The following is a 15,125-nucleotide window of genomic DNA, read 5'->3' on the forward strand; positions in this document are numbered from 1 at the left end:
ATCTGCCATTGCACTTTGTTATCAAATAAATTACCGTAATTAGAGATTATGTGGAGTGTTAAATGTACCCTATTGCTAGAAACGTATACACAAATCTAGTATAAATTGTATGGAGTGGTGGTTTTTACTGAAAAAAATGTTTGCTTAAAAGAAAAAAAAAGCATACATCAGAAACTATAATGCACTATAAAAGTGCACCAAACTAGTTGATGTGCTGTAGACAGGGAGATTTCAATAAAGGGGTAAGTGCCCTGGGCCCACAGGACAGATGGCCCCTTATTGTACTTGTTAGAACTGAAGAGCTTCTATCTAAGACTCTCCTTTCATTATAAATGTAAAAGTAAAAAAATTGTTAAAAAACCAAACACACTCGTCTCAATCTTATAATCAAAATACTGACACTTACATTTCCCCAGCATCAGTCCATGTCCTCAATATGAATTTACAGCAACTTTTAAAGCTAGAACTAGCGCAAATCCAAATCTAACCATAAAACAGGCTCAAGCCCAATCAAAGTCTAAAAACAAACCTGGCTCAAGTTCTGATCCATTTCTAGACATACACTAGACAATGCCAAATACAAGACTAACCATAAACCAAGATCAAGTCCAAATCCAAGTCAAACCACAAATCAAGCTCAAGCCTTGATCCAAGTCTAACCATTACCCAAACTCAAGCTATAAAATTATCCTTATCTCTGACCTGAAAATGTAATAATCCTTCACACAGACTAATTTCCACTAGTAGAGACAGATTTTCTCTCAATTAAACTACATTCAGAATAAAGCACAAGACTCCTCTCCTGTCTGGTAAAAGTGATAAGGAGCTCACTAATTTGAGCTTTGCCATTGGCAATATATTGACTTAAAGTGGCTCTGGCTGTCAATTTTCCACAGTTGGTAACGCTATTCTATTTAAACACTCACTTTAATGAGATATTTAGATCGTCGCTATAGCCTCTGTATGAATTTGGAAACAACCATGGTCACACCCAACACAAAGACAATAATAGAATTTGTTTGAAGAGCAAATTCTGTCAATTTCAAAAACATCAAGAATGAGAGTCAATAAATTAATATACAGTACATCAGGCTACTGTATATAAAAACTTCATAAACTGTTTATATAGTTTATTACATTGATCAGGTAAATGTATTTCATTATTGCTATCAGTATTGTCTAAAATGTTAAGTTTGTTCCATGAAATAAAATAATTAAGGATTTTAGTGTAATGTGTCTATGCCATCAATAACTATTAAAGCAAAATCAGACAAAACTCTCTCCAGGTCCCCAAAACATATACTTTGGTACAGAGATAAGTATTATCTGGTCAATTTGGCGCTTTCTATTACAAATAGTATTAAGAACCTACTTTAGTGTAAAGAATACATGTAATAATTATAAAAAAAAACAACAAGCAAACTAATAAAAATAAACACCACTTAAGTTTATATGGAGGATAAATTAAAAGGGAAACTTAATTAATGCAAGATGACACTGCTCTAACTGGACCCAGTATAATTAATTATGAACACTGCTCAGTATTTCTGGTGACATATATAACATACAATAACCCTGAGCAGATTCCCAAGAACAGAACAGAGATATTCAGCTCGTAACAATGGAAGAAGGAACATAAATAAAAAGTGGCTTAGACAGCAACCAAAGAATAATTTCATCGAAACAATTTAACCTGATTGATATCAGCACATAAATTAACAGATTTTATTTCACATTCAAAATTTGCAAAGGAAGTAATTATTCCTTCCTTTATTTTCACTATAGATTTCTCGCCTTTAAAAAGAAGGTCGACAGTTTACATTGTTTGGAACAGTATAAGTCTTTCACCACCCCATATTCTTAAAACGCACAGTACAAAATAGGAAAATATAAACATTCAGCTTTATGGCTATAAACATCTTGACAGTACCTATTGCATAGAATTGATACAAGCATTTGCCAGTGACATTCAATAGCTGCCAAATACAAAAAGACATATGAACTCCTAGCATTCCTGCTGCTCTCTTGGAATAGATTCTTTCCCATGGTACGTTTGTGACTACACCAGTTTACACTATTTTAGATCATCTTCTCTCTTGGAAAAACCACTTCTGAAGAACAGAGTCTGAACATGGTCTTAGTACAGGTTCAGGGTTTCCTGTTTTAAGGTTCCTTACAGCTTCAACGCATCTTTGGGTTTGCTGATGTAGGAAGGTACCATCCTGTGAATAAACAGGCCACAATATTTGACACTGGTAAACATGATTAACAAGTAATTTTCATGTCATTTTTCCTTAAAAAAACATATCAAATTAATATTTTAATTGCATGCATTGTTAGGAAGAATACTTCCCAATACTCTTCCCATTTGCTACAGTAACAAATGTATGAAACAGTGTCTTATTATTATTATTATCATTTATTTGTTAGGCGCCACAAGGTTTCCGCAGCGCCGTACATAATACAAACAGGAGACCATACAGGGTGACATAGTACAGAGCAATAAACACAAAGTACCAATACTTCAGAACTCCGGGCAGACATATGAGCGAAGATGGAGTAGAGGAACAGGTATGGAGACAGGAGGGGAGAGGGGCCCTGCTCATATGAGCTCACATCCTAAGGGAGGGTGGACAAACAGGCACAGGAGGAAACCATTAAAGTAAGGGAGAGAAAGGCGGGGCTGGTGGAGAGAGAGGAGAACGAGAGAAGGATGTTTGCGAAGGTGCAACAAGGTAAGGGTTCAGTGGATTGTTGGTAGGCTTTGAGGAACAGGTGAGTTTTGAGTGCCCGTTTGAAGGAGCACAGACTGGGTGAGAGACGGATGGAGCGAAGGAGGTCGTTCCAGTGGAGGGGAGCAGCTCGGGAGAAGTCTTGGATTCTGGAGTGGGAAGAGGTGATCAGAGTGGAGGAGAGGCGACGGTCATTGGCCGAGCGCAGGGAGCGGGCAGGGGTGTGAATGGTGAGGAGGTTGGAGATATAGGGGGCAGTAGACTGGGAGAGGGCTTTGTACGTGGTGGTGAGGAGCTTAAAAATTATCCTGTAGGGGAAGGGGAGCCAGTGTAAGGCAAGGCAGAGAGGGGAGGTGGAGGAGGAGCGGCGTGAGAGAAAGATGAGTCGGGCAGCCGCATTGAGAACAGAGCGAAGGGGGGCAAGGTGGGAGGCCAGTAAGGAGAAGGTTGCAGTAGTCGAGGCGGGAGATGATGAGAGCGTGTATGATGGTTTTGGTGGCATCTTGTGAGAGGAAGGGCCGGATGCGGGCAATGTTACACAGCTGGAAGCGGCAGATTTGGGCTAGAGATTGGATGTGGGGGACAAAGGAGAGAGATGAGTCAAGGGTGACACCCAGGCAACGGAGCTGGGTGACAGAGGAGATGGTTGAATTATTAACCACGATAGAGAGGTTGTGGTGAGAGGGGAGCCTGGGGGGAGGGAAGACAATTAGTTCAGTTTTAGAGATATTAATTTTGAGAAAGCGCAAGGACATCCAGGAGGAGATGGCAGAGAGGCAGTCAGATACACGAGAGAGGAGAGTGGGAGAGAGATCAGGAGAAGATACGTAGAGCTGAATGTCGTCAGCATAGAGGTGATACTGAAGACCGTAGGAGGAGATGAGAGTCCCGAGTGAGGAAGTGTAGAGCGAGAATAGTAGGGGTCGAGAACAGAGCCCTGGGGGCTTCACTGGACTTTCCTTACTTAGCAGAATTGTGTGAATCCATACTATTGTTAAGATGCAGAATCGCAAAGTTATGGCTTATTTAAGCATTGCTACCTAGCTCTACCCATTTCAAAAGTCTGTTTTCATTCTGCTAAATGGAAGGAAGGATCTCTCCTCAAAATTAGGGGAGATAATACAGTAATGCAGTTAAAAAAGTACCTTTACAAATTAGAAATTTGAGTTCAATGCAAAAACCAAACAAAATATAATAAAATCAGCACAGATAAGCTACACAAAATGGCAAGTAAAATGTGCAAGTGCTCCTGACATGTCTGCCTTTGTCAGAAAACGTAAATGGATTAAGGCCATTGAAACTATATGTCACAACCCGTTGACAAACAAAGTGTTTGCTGACAAAGTGTTGCACTTTTGATCTTTCATGGATTGTTTAGACCAATGATGGGCAACCTCCAATCGGGCAATATAATACAAAATTTTGAGAATAAAAAAAAAAAGCAGCCCTAATACAACATTGTGACCCCCACATGCCCTCAGATCTCCCATGTAACGCCAAAAATCCCCCACATGCCATTATGACATCCCACATGCAACTCAGATTGACCTGCATGCTCCTCACATGCCATTCATACCTCGCCATATGCCCCTCAAACACTACTTATACCTCCTCACTACACCCCACATGCTCCTCAGACCTACACATACCTCCCTACATGCCCATCACATGTATTCATGTATTTGGTCTCCACAATTTTTTCTCTGATAATATATATAAATCTTTGTTTTTTATTCTGAATTTAAAATCATATGTCCCTTAAATCATAAAATTAAAATAATTGGCTTTGACAAAAGGTGTTGACACCCTGGACTTTATGTATGGTATGGAATGTCTTTGGTGAAAAGAACTGCAAAAAAACACTTCCTATGGCCATGGAGGAGTGTCCTCCATCTCTCTACTGGAAATTTGGTCCATTTGTGCTTATTTCTTCACAGAACATTATCCCAGAAGAAATTTAGCTTGCTCAGTGAGTTGTGGCAAACTCTAGTCGCTCTTTCTTATTACTCTCTCAGCAGTGAGGCCCTTCTGGGCCCGATACCATATAACACCCTTTCAATGTGTTGGCAGGTTAAGAATGTTTTACATTCTATTTGAAGGTCAGCTTGAATCTGTTTTGCAGTTGATCAACATGTTTTCTCCACCCTACACAATTCTGTGCTATAATCTATGATTAAGCTTCTTCTTTCCAGGTGTCAGGGGCCGTCCTCTTGTCTCTCTTCTCACAGCAAGGACGGACACCTGCAGTGCCGGCGGTGTATGGCCCATTTCTTAGCAATGGGACGTGACTTCCATGTCCCGGATAGTCTCACAGACTGCCAGAAATTAACTACTTAATGGCATATATAAGGCAGACTCTGAGTATTGGATCACTTCCTGGCTCCTGTTTGTATCGCACCATTGTACTCTCTTTGCACTCATATTTCTGGTTTCGCTTGGATCTCCTGGTATTGACCCGACTTGTTCACTACTCTGTGTCGTCTCTCCAGCAACTCCGCTAGCGACTGGTTTTGAGGGCCGCAACCTACACGTCCAACACAACTAAGACCAAACCTCCTTGGTCCCTGTTGAACACCGAAGGTTAGAGGTTGGCTAGAGTGCAAGGGCCTTAAACTTCCTAATAACATTGCGTATGATGGAAACGGGAACATCAAGGTATCTGGAGATCAATTTGTAGCCTGTAGGTTATCCATGCTTAGTTACAATCTTCTATTTGACCTCCTCAGACAATTCTCTGTCTTTTTTTTCTATTCTCCATGCTCATTGCAGTACACACAGTGACACAAAACAGGATAATGATTACATTTTCTCTATTCACGCTTGATTTATGAGTGATTTTTATTTTGCAGGCACATGCTACTCGCCACATACGAGTTCAGTTCTGAAGTGAAGCAGAATAACATACTGGAAATCTAATTTTTTTCTAGTTACTTCTAAAAAGGTTTGTCTGGTCCATTTAAGGATTTTGGTTTGGAAAAAGCTACAACATAGTAGATTTTCTGCTTTGTGTTTTATTTCACTGCAAACCAATGCACCAATTCTGAAGCATTGTACAGAGGATATTTGTCATTCAGTCCCTGTCCCATTGGAGGATACAGTCTAAATTTCCTAACACACACAGACTAGCGTTAATTTTGTCAGCAGCCAATTAACCAGTATGTTCTTGGAGTGTGGAAGGAAACTGGAGCAGCCGAAGGAAGCCCACGCAAACACAGGGAGAACATACAAACTCCATACAGATAAGACAATGGTCAAGAATCAGACTTATGACCCCAGTGCTTTGAGGCAGAAATGCTAACCACTGAATCACCACCAGCATGAACCTCAGGCTAAGCTAGGCAATGTGACGATTGATCCATTCTAAGCTTCACAAATGATATACGATTAACATTGGAAAAAAAAAAATAATTGGAAATTATCTGCAGAACTTTGCAGTAAACTCAAAAATAGTATTTTGTAAATGTAGCTTTATACATGTCATCTAGAAACTTACCTCTCTGAAAATAAACTTTTGGTTTTCAGGCACATTTTGCCCATTATCTCGACATAAGAACATTGTCAGGTGGTCAGAGTCTTGATCTATGGCTGCACAGCCTTCAGGCTGACGAGTGTTGTATCGGATCTCTTTATAAGAGGTGTATTCAAAGAACTGAAAAATAATACAAAGTTCAAAAGTAAACTAAGTTATATTCTACAATGTATTAGCTTCTACAACTTACTACTAAGAGATACAGATTGCTGTATTGCCAGTTACTGGCACAGCAAAACATGAATAACAACAATTTAATAAAAAACCTATCCTATGTAATAGTGTGACTTTTGTCTCTTAGGGGCATATTCAAGTAAGCCAGCACATTGCAGATGCGTATATAAAGTGTCAATACGGCCCTATGGAGGGCGAAGGGAAAGCCACGATGTTGTGGTAACGCGAAGTTCTGAAGGCACTTTACACTTACATAATATGGGGCATATTCAGTTAAGATAGTATACCATATATTTCCTCTAGAATTTAAAAAACTTTCCAATTATATAGGTTTATGTCAATTATTTCATGTTTCACATTGACTATTGATAATAGCCACTTACTGAATGAATAAGACTAAAGGATTAACTCTGTAACAACACACTGAGAAACGCAGTAAGAACATATATTAACAAATGAGTAGCTCAACTCACAGAACGTAAACACTAGTAAACAGAGTAGGGTACGCAGCATATTGTCCATTACACATTTTACAATAACTGGCATGTATGCAAGTTGCATTTTTTCACCTACCTGATTTTGTCCCATACCATGGCATGGGTATAGAATAATCTTCTGTCCCGTGACTTCATTCTCACTTGGAGGGTTGTAGTCAAAGCAGTAGTTGTCCATTCCTTTATTTTTTAGCTGCAGAAGAGAAATGTCATGATTTTACTTTATATTTCAAACAGGTTTTGGAATTCTTTATGTAGAGCATAGAACTGTAAGTTTTCTGGCAGCTCTTGGAACAGATCATTTTTTTATCCAGACCTTAAGAGGGACCTATTACAGAAATAACTGTTTTGGTTAGACAGGTTAAACTCCATAAAACATTGTGGTCTCAATGAGGAGCATAATTATAAGTGTCTTCTATGCAAGGTTGGCTTTAGCCAAATGGAGCACTGGGGAGAAATCATGGTGGTGTCCCCCACTCGGTGAATGCTGGGTGAATGGCTAAATGCCATTTTACATACCATACTAACATAGCTTTATTCCACAGCTCAATTTCAAGCAACTTTGCACATACCACAATGCCAGCTACACTATACAAAACCCAATCCTCAAACCCAATGTGATTTTTTTTTTTGTTTAATTGTTTTTAATTAACTAGGACTTTTTTCTAGTGCAGATGAAAATGATGCATATTGCTACATTAGAAAATATGTATGCCTGCAAGCTCCAAAACCTAGAGAGGGGATGAAAGAAAAACAGAGAGCGAGGAGGGAAAATGAAAGCTGATAGGAGAGGAGTAGGAATCGAAAGGGGAGGGGGAAGAAATCCAGAGAGACAGAGAAAGAAGAAAGTGTGCTGGAGAGTTGTGAGAACTAGAGTTAGGGGGCGAGGAGAGAGAGAATAAAAGGGTGGGGAGAAAACACTTGTCTACAATGAATAACATGCAAATGTTGACAGAAAACATAGACAAAGAACCATGAAGTTGAGATGAGAGGGGACAATGGCAATACAATGAACTACACCCCTGTAACGGGAAGGGGGGGCCCACAATGGATATTTCACAGGACCTGGAGTTTGCAAATGTTGACCCTGCTACTACGATTTAGCAAACAGATAGTAATGCAAGCTCCAGGTGTCAACAAATGTTTAAAGTCAAGGAGCCAGTTACAAAAGTTAGAAGTAGTCATATGCTAAGCCTTACTTGGTGCCAAGCCTAACATTAAATGCCACATCTATTGCAAAGTCTAAAATGCAGAGCTATATCTGGTGCCATGTAATATGCATAGCCATATCTCCTGCTAAGTCTAATATGCACAGGTATATCTGGTCCCAAGTCTTTTATGTAGGCCTATATCTGATGTCAAGTCTAATGTGCATACCAATATCTGGTGCCAAGACCAATAAGTAGACCCATGTCTGGGTCTGCAATAAACATTGACAGCCAGAGTTCAGTGAACTCCCCCAGTGGGAGGAAAAGAGGGGGTGCTATTAATCAGCAAAAATAGTTGCTATAAAGTGTTTGATGTAGTAAGTAAAGAAAAATAATGGTGCTTTGGGGGGTTTAGATTTCAACCTAAAATAATGTGTATCAATTTCTATTTTAATAGTCTGTACACAATTAATTCAGATTATATATGTACAACGGATAATACTGCTATAAGTAGGTTAATTTATTGGTCTAGTGACCAAGTGAAATTGATGTGCACCTGGCCTATTATGCCAATGGACCTTTTATACCTTGCTTATGCAGTATTTATTCAGTGAAATACAAAAGGTCTTTTTTTTGCATAGTATGAAAATTGACTCTGTCATTTATGCAAAATAAATATATTTTATGTCCTTTATATTATATAAAACGTTAAGATGTAAAGTATGGTCTGAATGTTCGTGACAGTGTGTAGAATACATTTTCAGGAGGCATTATCCCTCCACTACAGTCTGAGTTGGGAGACATGGGTGGTGGTTATATGGCAGGAAAATAATGCCTTCCAAGCTGTGAGCTTGAGCTGTGTACATTCTGTTAAAAAGCATGTACGTGCTGATAGTCAGTTCTCTGATCTGGGGAGTCTTGTGAACGTTTGCTTGAGAAGAGGGTTTGTTGTTGTATGCACTGGTGTTTTGAGGATTTTTTCGTGCAATTGTGTTTGCAGTCTAGGCACAAGGCCCCACCAAAAATGTTTCCATTAAGAGGAAGACATAAAACAAAAAGGACCTGCAGAAAAAGGCTGTCACTGCTTTTTTTTTTTTTTTTTAAAGGGGACAGTAGACCAGATTGATATTCATCATTTCTAACTAGGTTTATTAATGTACATTTGTTTTCTCTATAAGGCATGGGAACGTCTTGAATGAATAAAAACTGCACGTTTTAACCGTCTAAAATAAAATGTTAAATGCAATGTTTTTCCCAATTTATAAGGCCAGTTGAAAACAAAAATGTTCATTAATATGATTGTTTGAATAGGTTTGTAATAAATGAAGCGACAAATAACATAAAACCTAATGTTTTAATTTTGTACAGCAAAAATGTCTCCTGGGAGATGAAAATGTAAACCAGCCATTCAGAACTGGCTAGCAAAAAAAAATAATAATAATTTCATGTTCACTCCCAATAACACTAAGAATAACCACTGTCCTATTACAGACAAAAACAAAAACACTATCAAAATCAGACAGATTCGCAAGCATCAGACGTTATCACAAACAAGCCCTAATTAGATAGACACTAAAATCAGTAACTGAAAGTAGGCTATTATAGAGTCTGTGATAAGAGTAAATAATGCTGCAGTTTCAGACTGAGGCTTGTTGTTAAAGGTAAAGGAGTTTGTTTTGTGTGTTTTGCATAGAAGGGGTTGAATTTCAGAAGCTGAGTGTGGACTGCTGTCAGTTCTGCATGTGCATTTTTGGAGGCTAAATCATGCTAGTCTCACAGTGCCTTATATTCTGGCCAACATTATCTCCAGTCACAGTGTCTGAACAGGTTGGGAGGGGTGTTCTGTTGGAACAATTGGAACAGTAGGCATGGTAGATTCAGTGTTGAGGCAATGCTGTGATGATGAAGAGGAGGTATAACCTGCAGCAAGGCTATTAATAAAGCATCTTTTCTGGTGGTAGTGATAAGAGGACTGCAACACTACTTGTACCACCACTGTCCATTTTAAATAGGCGTCCCCATGCTTTGCTGGGAAAGCATCCCTAGGAAGACCTGATGGTAACTATCACCAACAATAGACAGGAAAAACTAGGAAAAAATGCACTTTTCGCCAGATTTACGGCTTTTCCCTATTTGATAAACTGACTCCTCTGTATTTGAAGGTGTTTATGGTTGGTAAGTGTATATTATAATTGGGTGTAGGTGGTGTTAGGGGAAGTAGAATGTCTGTTTTTATGTTAATGTATCCATGACATGAGTATTCTTGTTTCTACAAAATTGATTTACTATATATGAATGTATAGCACAGGATTACAACAAAACATTTTATTCATGAAGGATATCAGTGTTCCTTGCTCTCTACTTTCATATTTTTATAAAGACAATTTAATAAAAATGTATAAATTTAACTCACATGTTCAAAAATCAGGTAAAATACAATTTTCTATATGTACATTTAGCAGGAAATGCATTACTTGCATTAAATAAGTATTACTATTTAAGATTTACATTGTCTGTATCTGCAGTAGTGCATACAGATTGTTTTTTTCCAACCAAGTATTTTCAATGTCAGGAATCCGGGACCAATCATATGAAGTCCCAGCTCCCATTCTATCAGCACTAGTAGACAACAGTGAATACTGTGCTTAAGAAACAGAAATGACCTGTCAAGCAATAGCTTGAAAGAAACCATAAGGAGAGCAGGTGATACAAGTGTCAGGAACAGAAGAGGTTAGAGGAAGATGGAGCATGGTGCTTCAGCTGTTGAGAAATGTGAAGATACCGGGTTTATCTGGCCCAATGCTACCCACTTCACGCTGGCTGGCCACCCACGGGTGCCTTCCTATGCCAGGGAAGTCTACCCAGGACCTTCTAGGATTCGTATAGTCACCCAGGCAAATGCAATTATAAAAATACAACAGTAAATTTATTGTCATACAAACAACACTAAAATATTATGTACACACAGTAAATAAATGCCAGGCAGGTTTACCACATTATCTGTCCCTTACCCCAATAGCTTAAGGAGATATAGTCACCTGGCTGTCCAGACTTCACGACCCATGGATCTCTCTCAGCTGCATATATAGACTCTAGTTAGAGAACGACAACACAAAACTAGCTCTTGCACCTTCATGAATGAAATCCCAGAATGAACACCCTTCCCCCTGGAGTCGTTCCTTGTATCTCAGGTCTATTTTCCACAGTCTTTCCCCTCCCTGGGCAAACCCCTGGGTCTACTCATCTTATCCAGTGCAGAACTAGGGGTTTTGGACAGGACAGTGAAGATGAGCTGTCCTTTTACAGAAGCCCCCATCTGGGATGCAGACAGAACGTCTGGACTTGTCCTAAGGAGAACAATTGATGCTAATTGGCTTCCCCTACTTCCAAGGATAAGGTAGCAGTGAGCCCCTCCTAAAATTAACCCCTTAAACTACTTTGTGATGTCACAGGGTCCCCAGCTGTTCCATGCTTCCTGTAGAGGAAGGACGGGGGAGAAAGAATGTATTGTGGACACCACCTGATCTTTACCTATAACCCTCCTGGCTTCAGTTTAAGGACAATGAATAACATTACTGCAAGTCATCAATATATAATACACAATATACATATTTACATTGAACTACAATGTCCCCTTAGCCACATGTAATTGGACAATGCAGTTGTAGTCTGGTGAGCTGGGGAACAAAAGCAAGGGCTATAAAAAGTACTATAATCCACATTATGTGAGAAAAGAGAAAAACAGAATGGTTAGCGTATCACACTCGTTTAGTCACAAGAAACAAGAGAGACATATAGTAGGTTACAAAGGTAACGAACTACAAATTACATTTGTAGTTTACCAGCTGCAATAAATGGTTACAGAAAAATTGCATGGTCTGTAAAACATGGAGTTGTATGATGATTGACTGCCTTTACTGTGCGACAGTGTGTGTCACATCTTATGTACTTCATTCTGCGACAAATTGCACCTGCTGACTAAATCGCATGCAAAGCAAAAACAGGAAGTGGTCCAAAGTTAAAAACAAAGAAATTGACACTTATAGTATAGTGCTGCAGACACTTGGAAACAAAACAAAAATATTTGTTGACATTAGTTTCACAACTCAATAGTGTGACCCCCACCTAACTCACTGCCCCAGTTCCTTATCTATGATTGCAAGAAAGAATTATGATAACTAAAAAAAAACACAATTACACGTAAATTATCAAAAACTTACATAGTAGTCACAGACTGTTTTGGTAATGAGCAATTTACAATTTTAGGAGTTAAAAATGATAAAAAGTTATAAAATGATTGTTACATTCTTGTTGGCTCGCATAAAGGGCAATGCAGATTAAAGGAAATAAAAAAATTAACTATTTTGCCATACGCATAACATGCATGCTATTATATGATCATCTTCAGTTAGTTTGTCCCAAAATGTACAATATATATATATTTTTCATTGGAATAGCCAATGTGATTTATAGTCACTACCTGTCAGTGTATTCTACTACCCCACCCATATCCCTATTATCATATCTAATTGGCTCGCTCTCAACTTAAGACTCCTATGCACTCAGCTAGGCTAACATTTGTAATAATTCCCATTTTACCAGGATTCGTACAAGGGCAGATAATTTAGCTGTAGTCAGGCTTAAAGCTCACATGTCTACAACATAAACTATTACACATGCCAAATTTGCAAGTTTTACCCCATGAACAGTGTTTAACAACTTCGCTAATGAAAGGCAGTTCTGTAGTAAATTGTCAACCTACCATTCCAAACTGGCCTGAACTGTCCTCAGGGACATGGATCTCAGGGTAAACATTCTCCAAAAACCATTTGAATGGTTTGCACTGCAGTTTCTCCCTTAGCTGCCTTCTCTCTGTCACATCTCCATATGGCTCCTGGAAAAGACAAGTTGCAAATATTAGATCTTAATTAATGTTTAGCCTATAACAATGATCTATAGCCATCATGCATATTAACCAGTCAGGTTTAAATTGTTAAAACATACTAGCATGTATATTTGTATACTGATGCAATAGACTTCTGTTGACAAAGTTTAACACTGTAGCGATCCCTTTATTATCTGTGTTACCCTGTCACAGAGATATTTGAACAATTTCAAATGTACATGTACACAGAAAGATCTGTTCGATGAATTAATAGAATTATACATAGTCATGCCTTGGATAATATATATTATGGCATTGATAATTTACATTATATTCTGTACTCTTATAATAATATTCCAATGTACAGTATCTTACCAAACGGGCATGTGGGTTTCGGTGGTAGTAAAGCTCTTTATACTCATCCATCCAAACTTCTGCTGCCCGCACACTATTCGCCAAAGCTTTACTACGAGAGTATGGGGCTTGTTTGGGAAAGACATGTCCCACATGGGAACATGGGTGAACTTCAAGTGTTCCACCACACTGCCAGATCTATAACACAGAGTAAACCTTTGTAAATACACAAGTCAGGTAAAAAAAAACCATAATAAAATATGCAAGAATAAAAATCATATTAGGACACACAAAATTAGTAGAACAGGCAAAGCTAACACAACATACTCACTGAACAGAAATACATATACACATATACATACATATATATACACACACATATATACATACATATATATATATATATATATATATATATATACACAAGTTAACCCGTGCATGATACTCATGCATTCTAGTCAAATCAAGCTACTTAAGGTGTTAAAAAGGCTCTTGTCATGCATTTGGGCCATAGCCCAGGCCTCCTCAGGGGAAGAGCGTTACTTCCCGACGCAAGCGCCCTTTTTTAACGTGGTTTTGTCCACATGTCACCACCTTATCATTCTTCTCCATCACCTCATCCTTCATTTTCATCGCCACATCTATCCAGATGTCTATCCAGACACAGGGATTTCTCTCAGCGGTCCTGAGTATCACACTCCTCTCACTCTGTCACCCCCGGCAACCACCAACCACTCCCCACTGTCACCCCCGGCAACCACCAACCACTCCCAACTGTCACTTCTCCTTCAAGAAATATATATATTTTTTTTAAATCTTTATAAACACTTTTAGCAATTAACAAATTAAATTAACATATTAAAAGCATCTTAGTATGCCAAATTTCAGCCCTTTCTGAATTTTTTTTCCACACACACTAAGAATTTAGTAGGTCAGTGTATAACTCCGCCCAGCAGGTGGCGCTGCAGCTTGGTTTTATTTTTTACACACACACTCACACACACACACAGACAGACTAACACACGCCACTAGACATTTATATTATAGATATACACATACATATATATACACATACATACATACATATATATATATATATACACACACACACACACACACACATACATATATATATATATATATATATATATATATATATATATATATACACACACATATAAACACATATCTAATATATAAATGCTTAGTGGCGTCTGTGTGTGGAAAAAAAAAAACAAGTTGCAGCGCCACCTGCTGGGCAGAGTTATACACTGACCTACTAAATTCTTAGTGTGTGTGGGAAAAAAAATTCAAAAAGGGCTGAAATTTGGTAGGGCTCAAACTCATTTTCGTGAGGTAATTTTACCTCATGAACACACATGTGTAGAGGCGTGCGTTAGTGTGTGTGTGTGTGTGGAAAAAACTATTTTCTCAGAAAGGGCTCATCCAATCGACCTGAGATTTGGTATACTGACATTATTTGACAAAAAAATTAGAATAGTCAAGTCAGTTAACTTCCATCATCCCCCCTTCCCCCCGTGGGAGGGGTAGTAAAGGCTAAATTTACGAGTTGAAGGGTCAAACTCATTTTCGTGAGGTAATTTTACCTCATGAACACACATTAAAAAGGCCGCTTGCGTCGGGAACTAACGCTCTTCCCCTGAGGAGGCCTGGGCTAGGTCCAAATGCATGACAAGAACCTTTTTAAGACCTTAAGTAGCTTGATTTTTGATTTCACTAGAATGCATGAGTATCATGCACAGGTTACCTTGTATATATATATACACACACACACACACACACACATAT

At 38.6% G+C, this 15,125-nt stretch overlaps 1 protein-coding gene across 1 annotated transcript in view; it reads right to left on the reverse strand.

Moving 5' to 3' along the window:
- Nucleotides 1–708: 708 nt before the first annotated feature.
- The window catches only part of GALNT12 (polypeptide N-acetylgalactosaminyltransferase 12), a 77,477-nt gene continuing 63,060 nt past the window's right edge, over nt 709–15,125 (reverse strand). Inside the window, exons 6-10 of the mRNA XM_075212835.1 lie at nt 13,338–13,514; nt 12,840–12,971; nt 7,009–7,122; nt 6,226–6,381; nt 709–2,222 (exon numbers count right to left, since the gene is read on the reverse strand). Of these exons, the coding sequence (XP_075068936.1) occupies nt 2,085–2,222; nt 6,226–6,381; nt 7,009–7,122; nt 12,840–12,971; nt 13,338–13,514 (717 nt within the window). The 3' untranslated portion in view covers nt 709–2,084. The remainder of the gene's footprint in view (nt 2,223–6,225; nt 6,382–7,008; nt 7,123–12,839; nt 12,972–13,337; nt 13,515–15,125) is intronic.

This window comes from Mixophyes fleayi, chromosome 5 (genome assembly GCF_038048845.1).
Source record: "Mixophyes fleayi isolate aMixFle1 chromosome 5, aMixFle1.hap1, whole genome shotgun sequence".
In the NCBI taxonomy this organism is placed as follows: Eukaryota; Metazoa; Chordata; class Amphibia; order Anura; family Limnodynastidae; genus Mixophyes; species Mixophyes fleayi.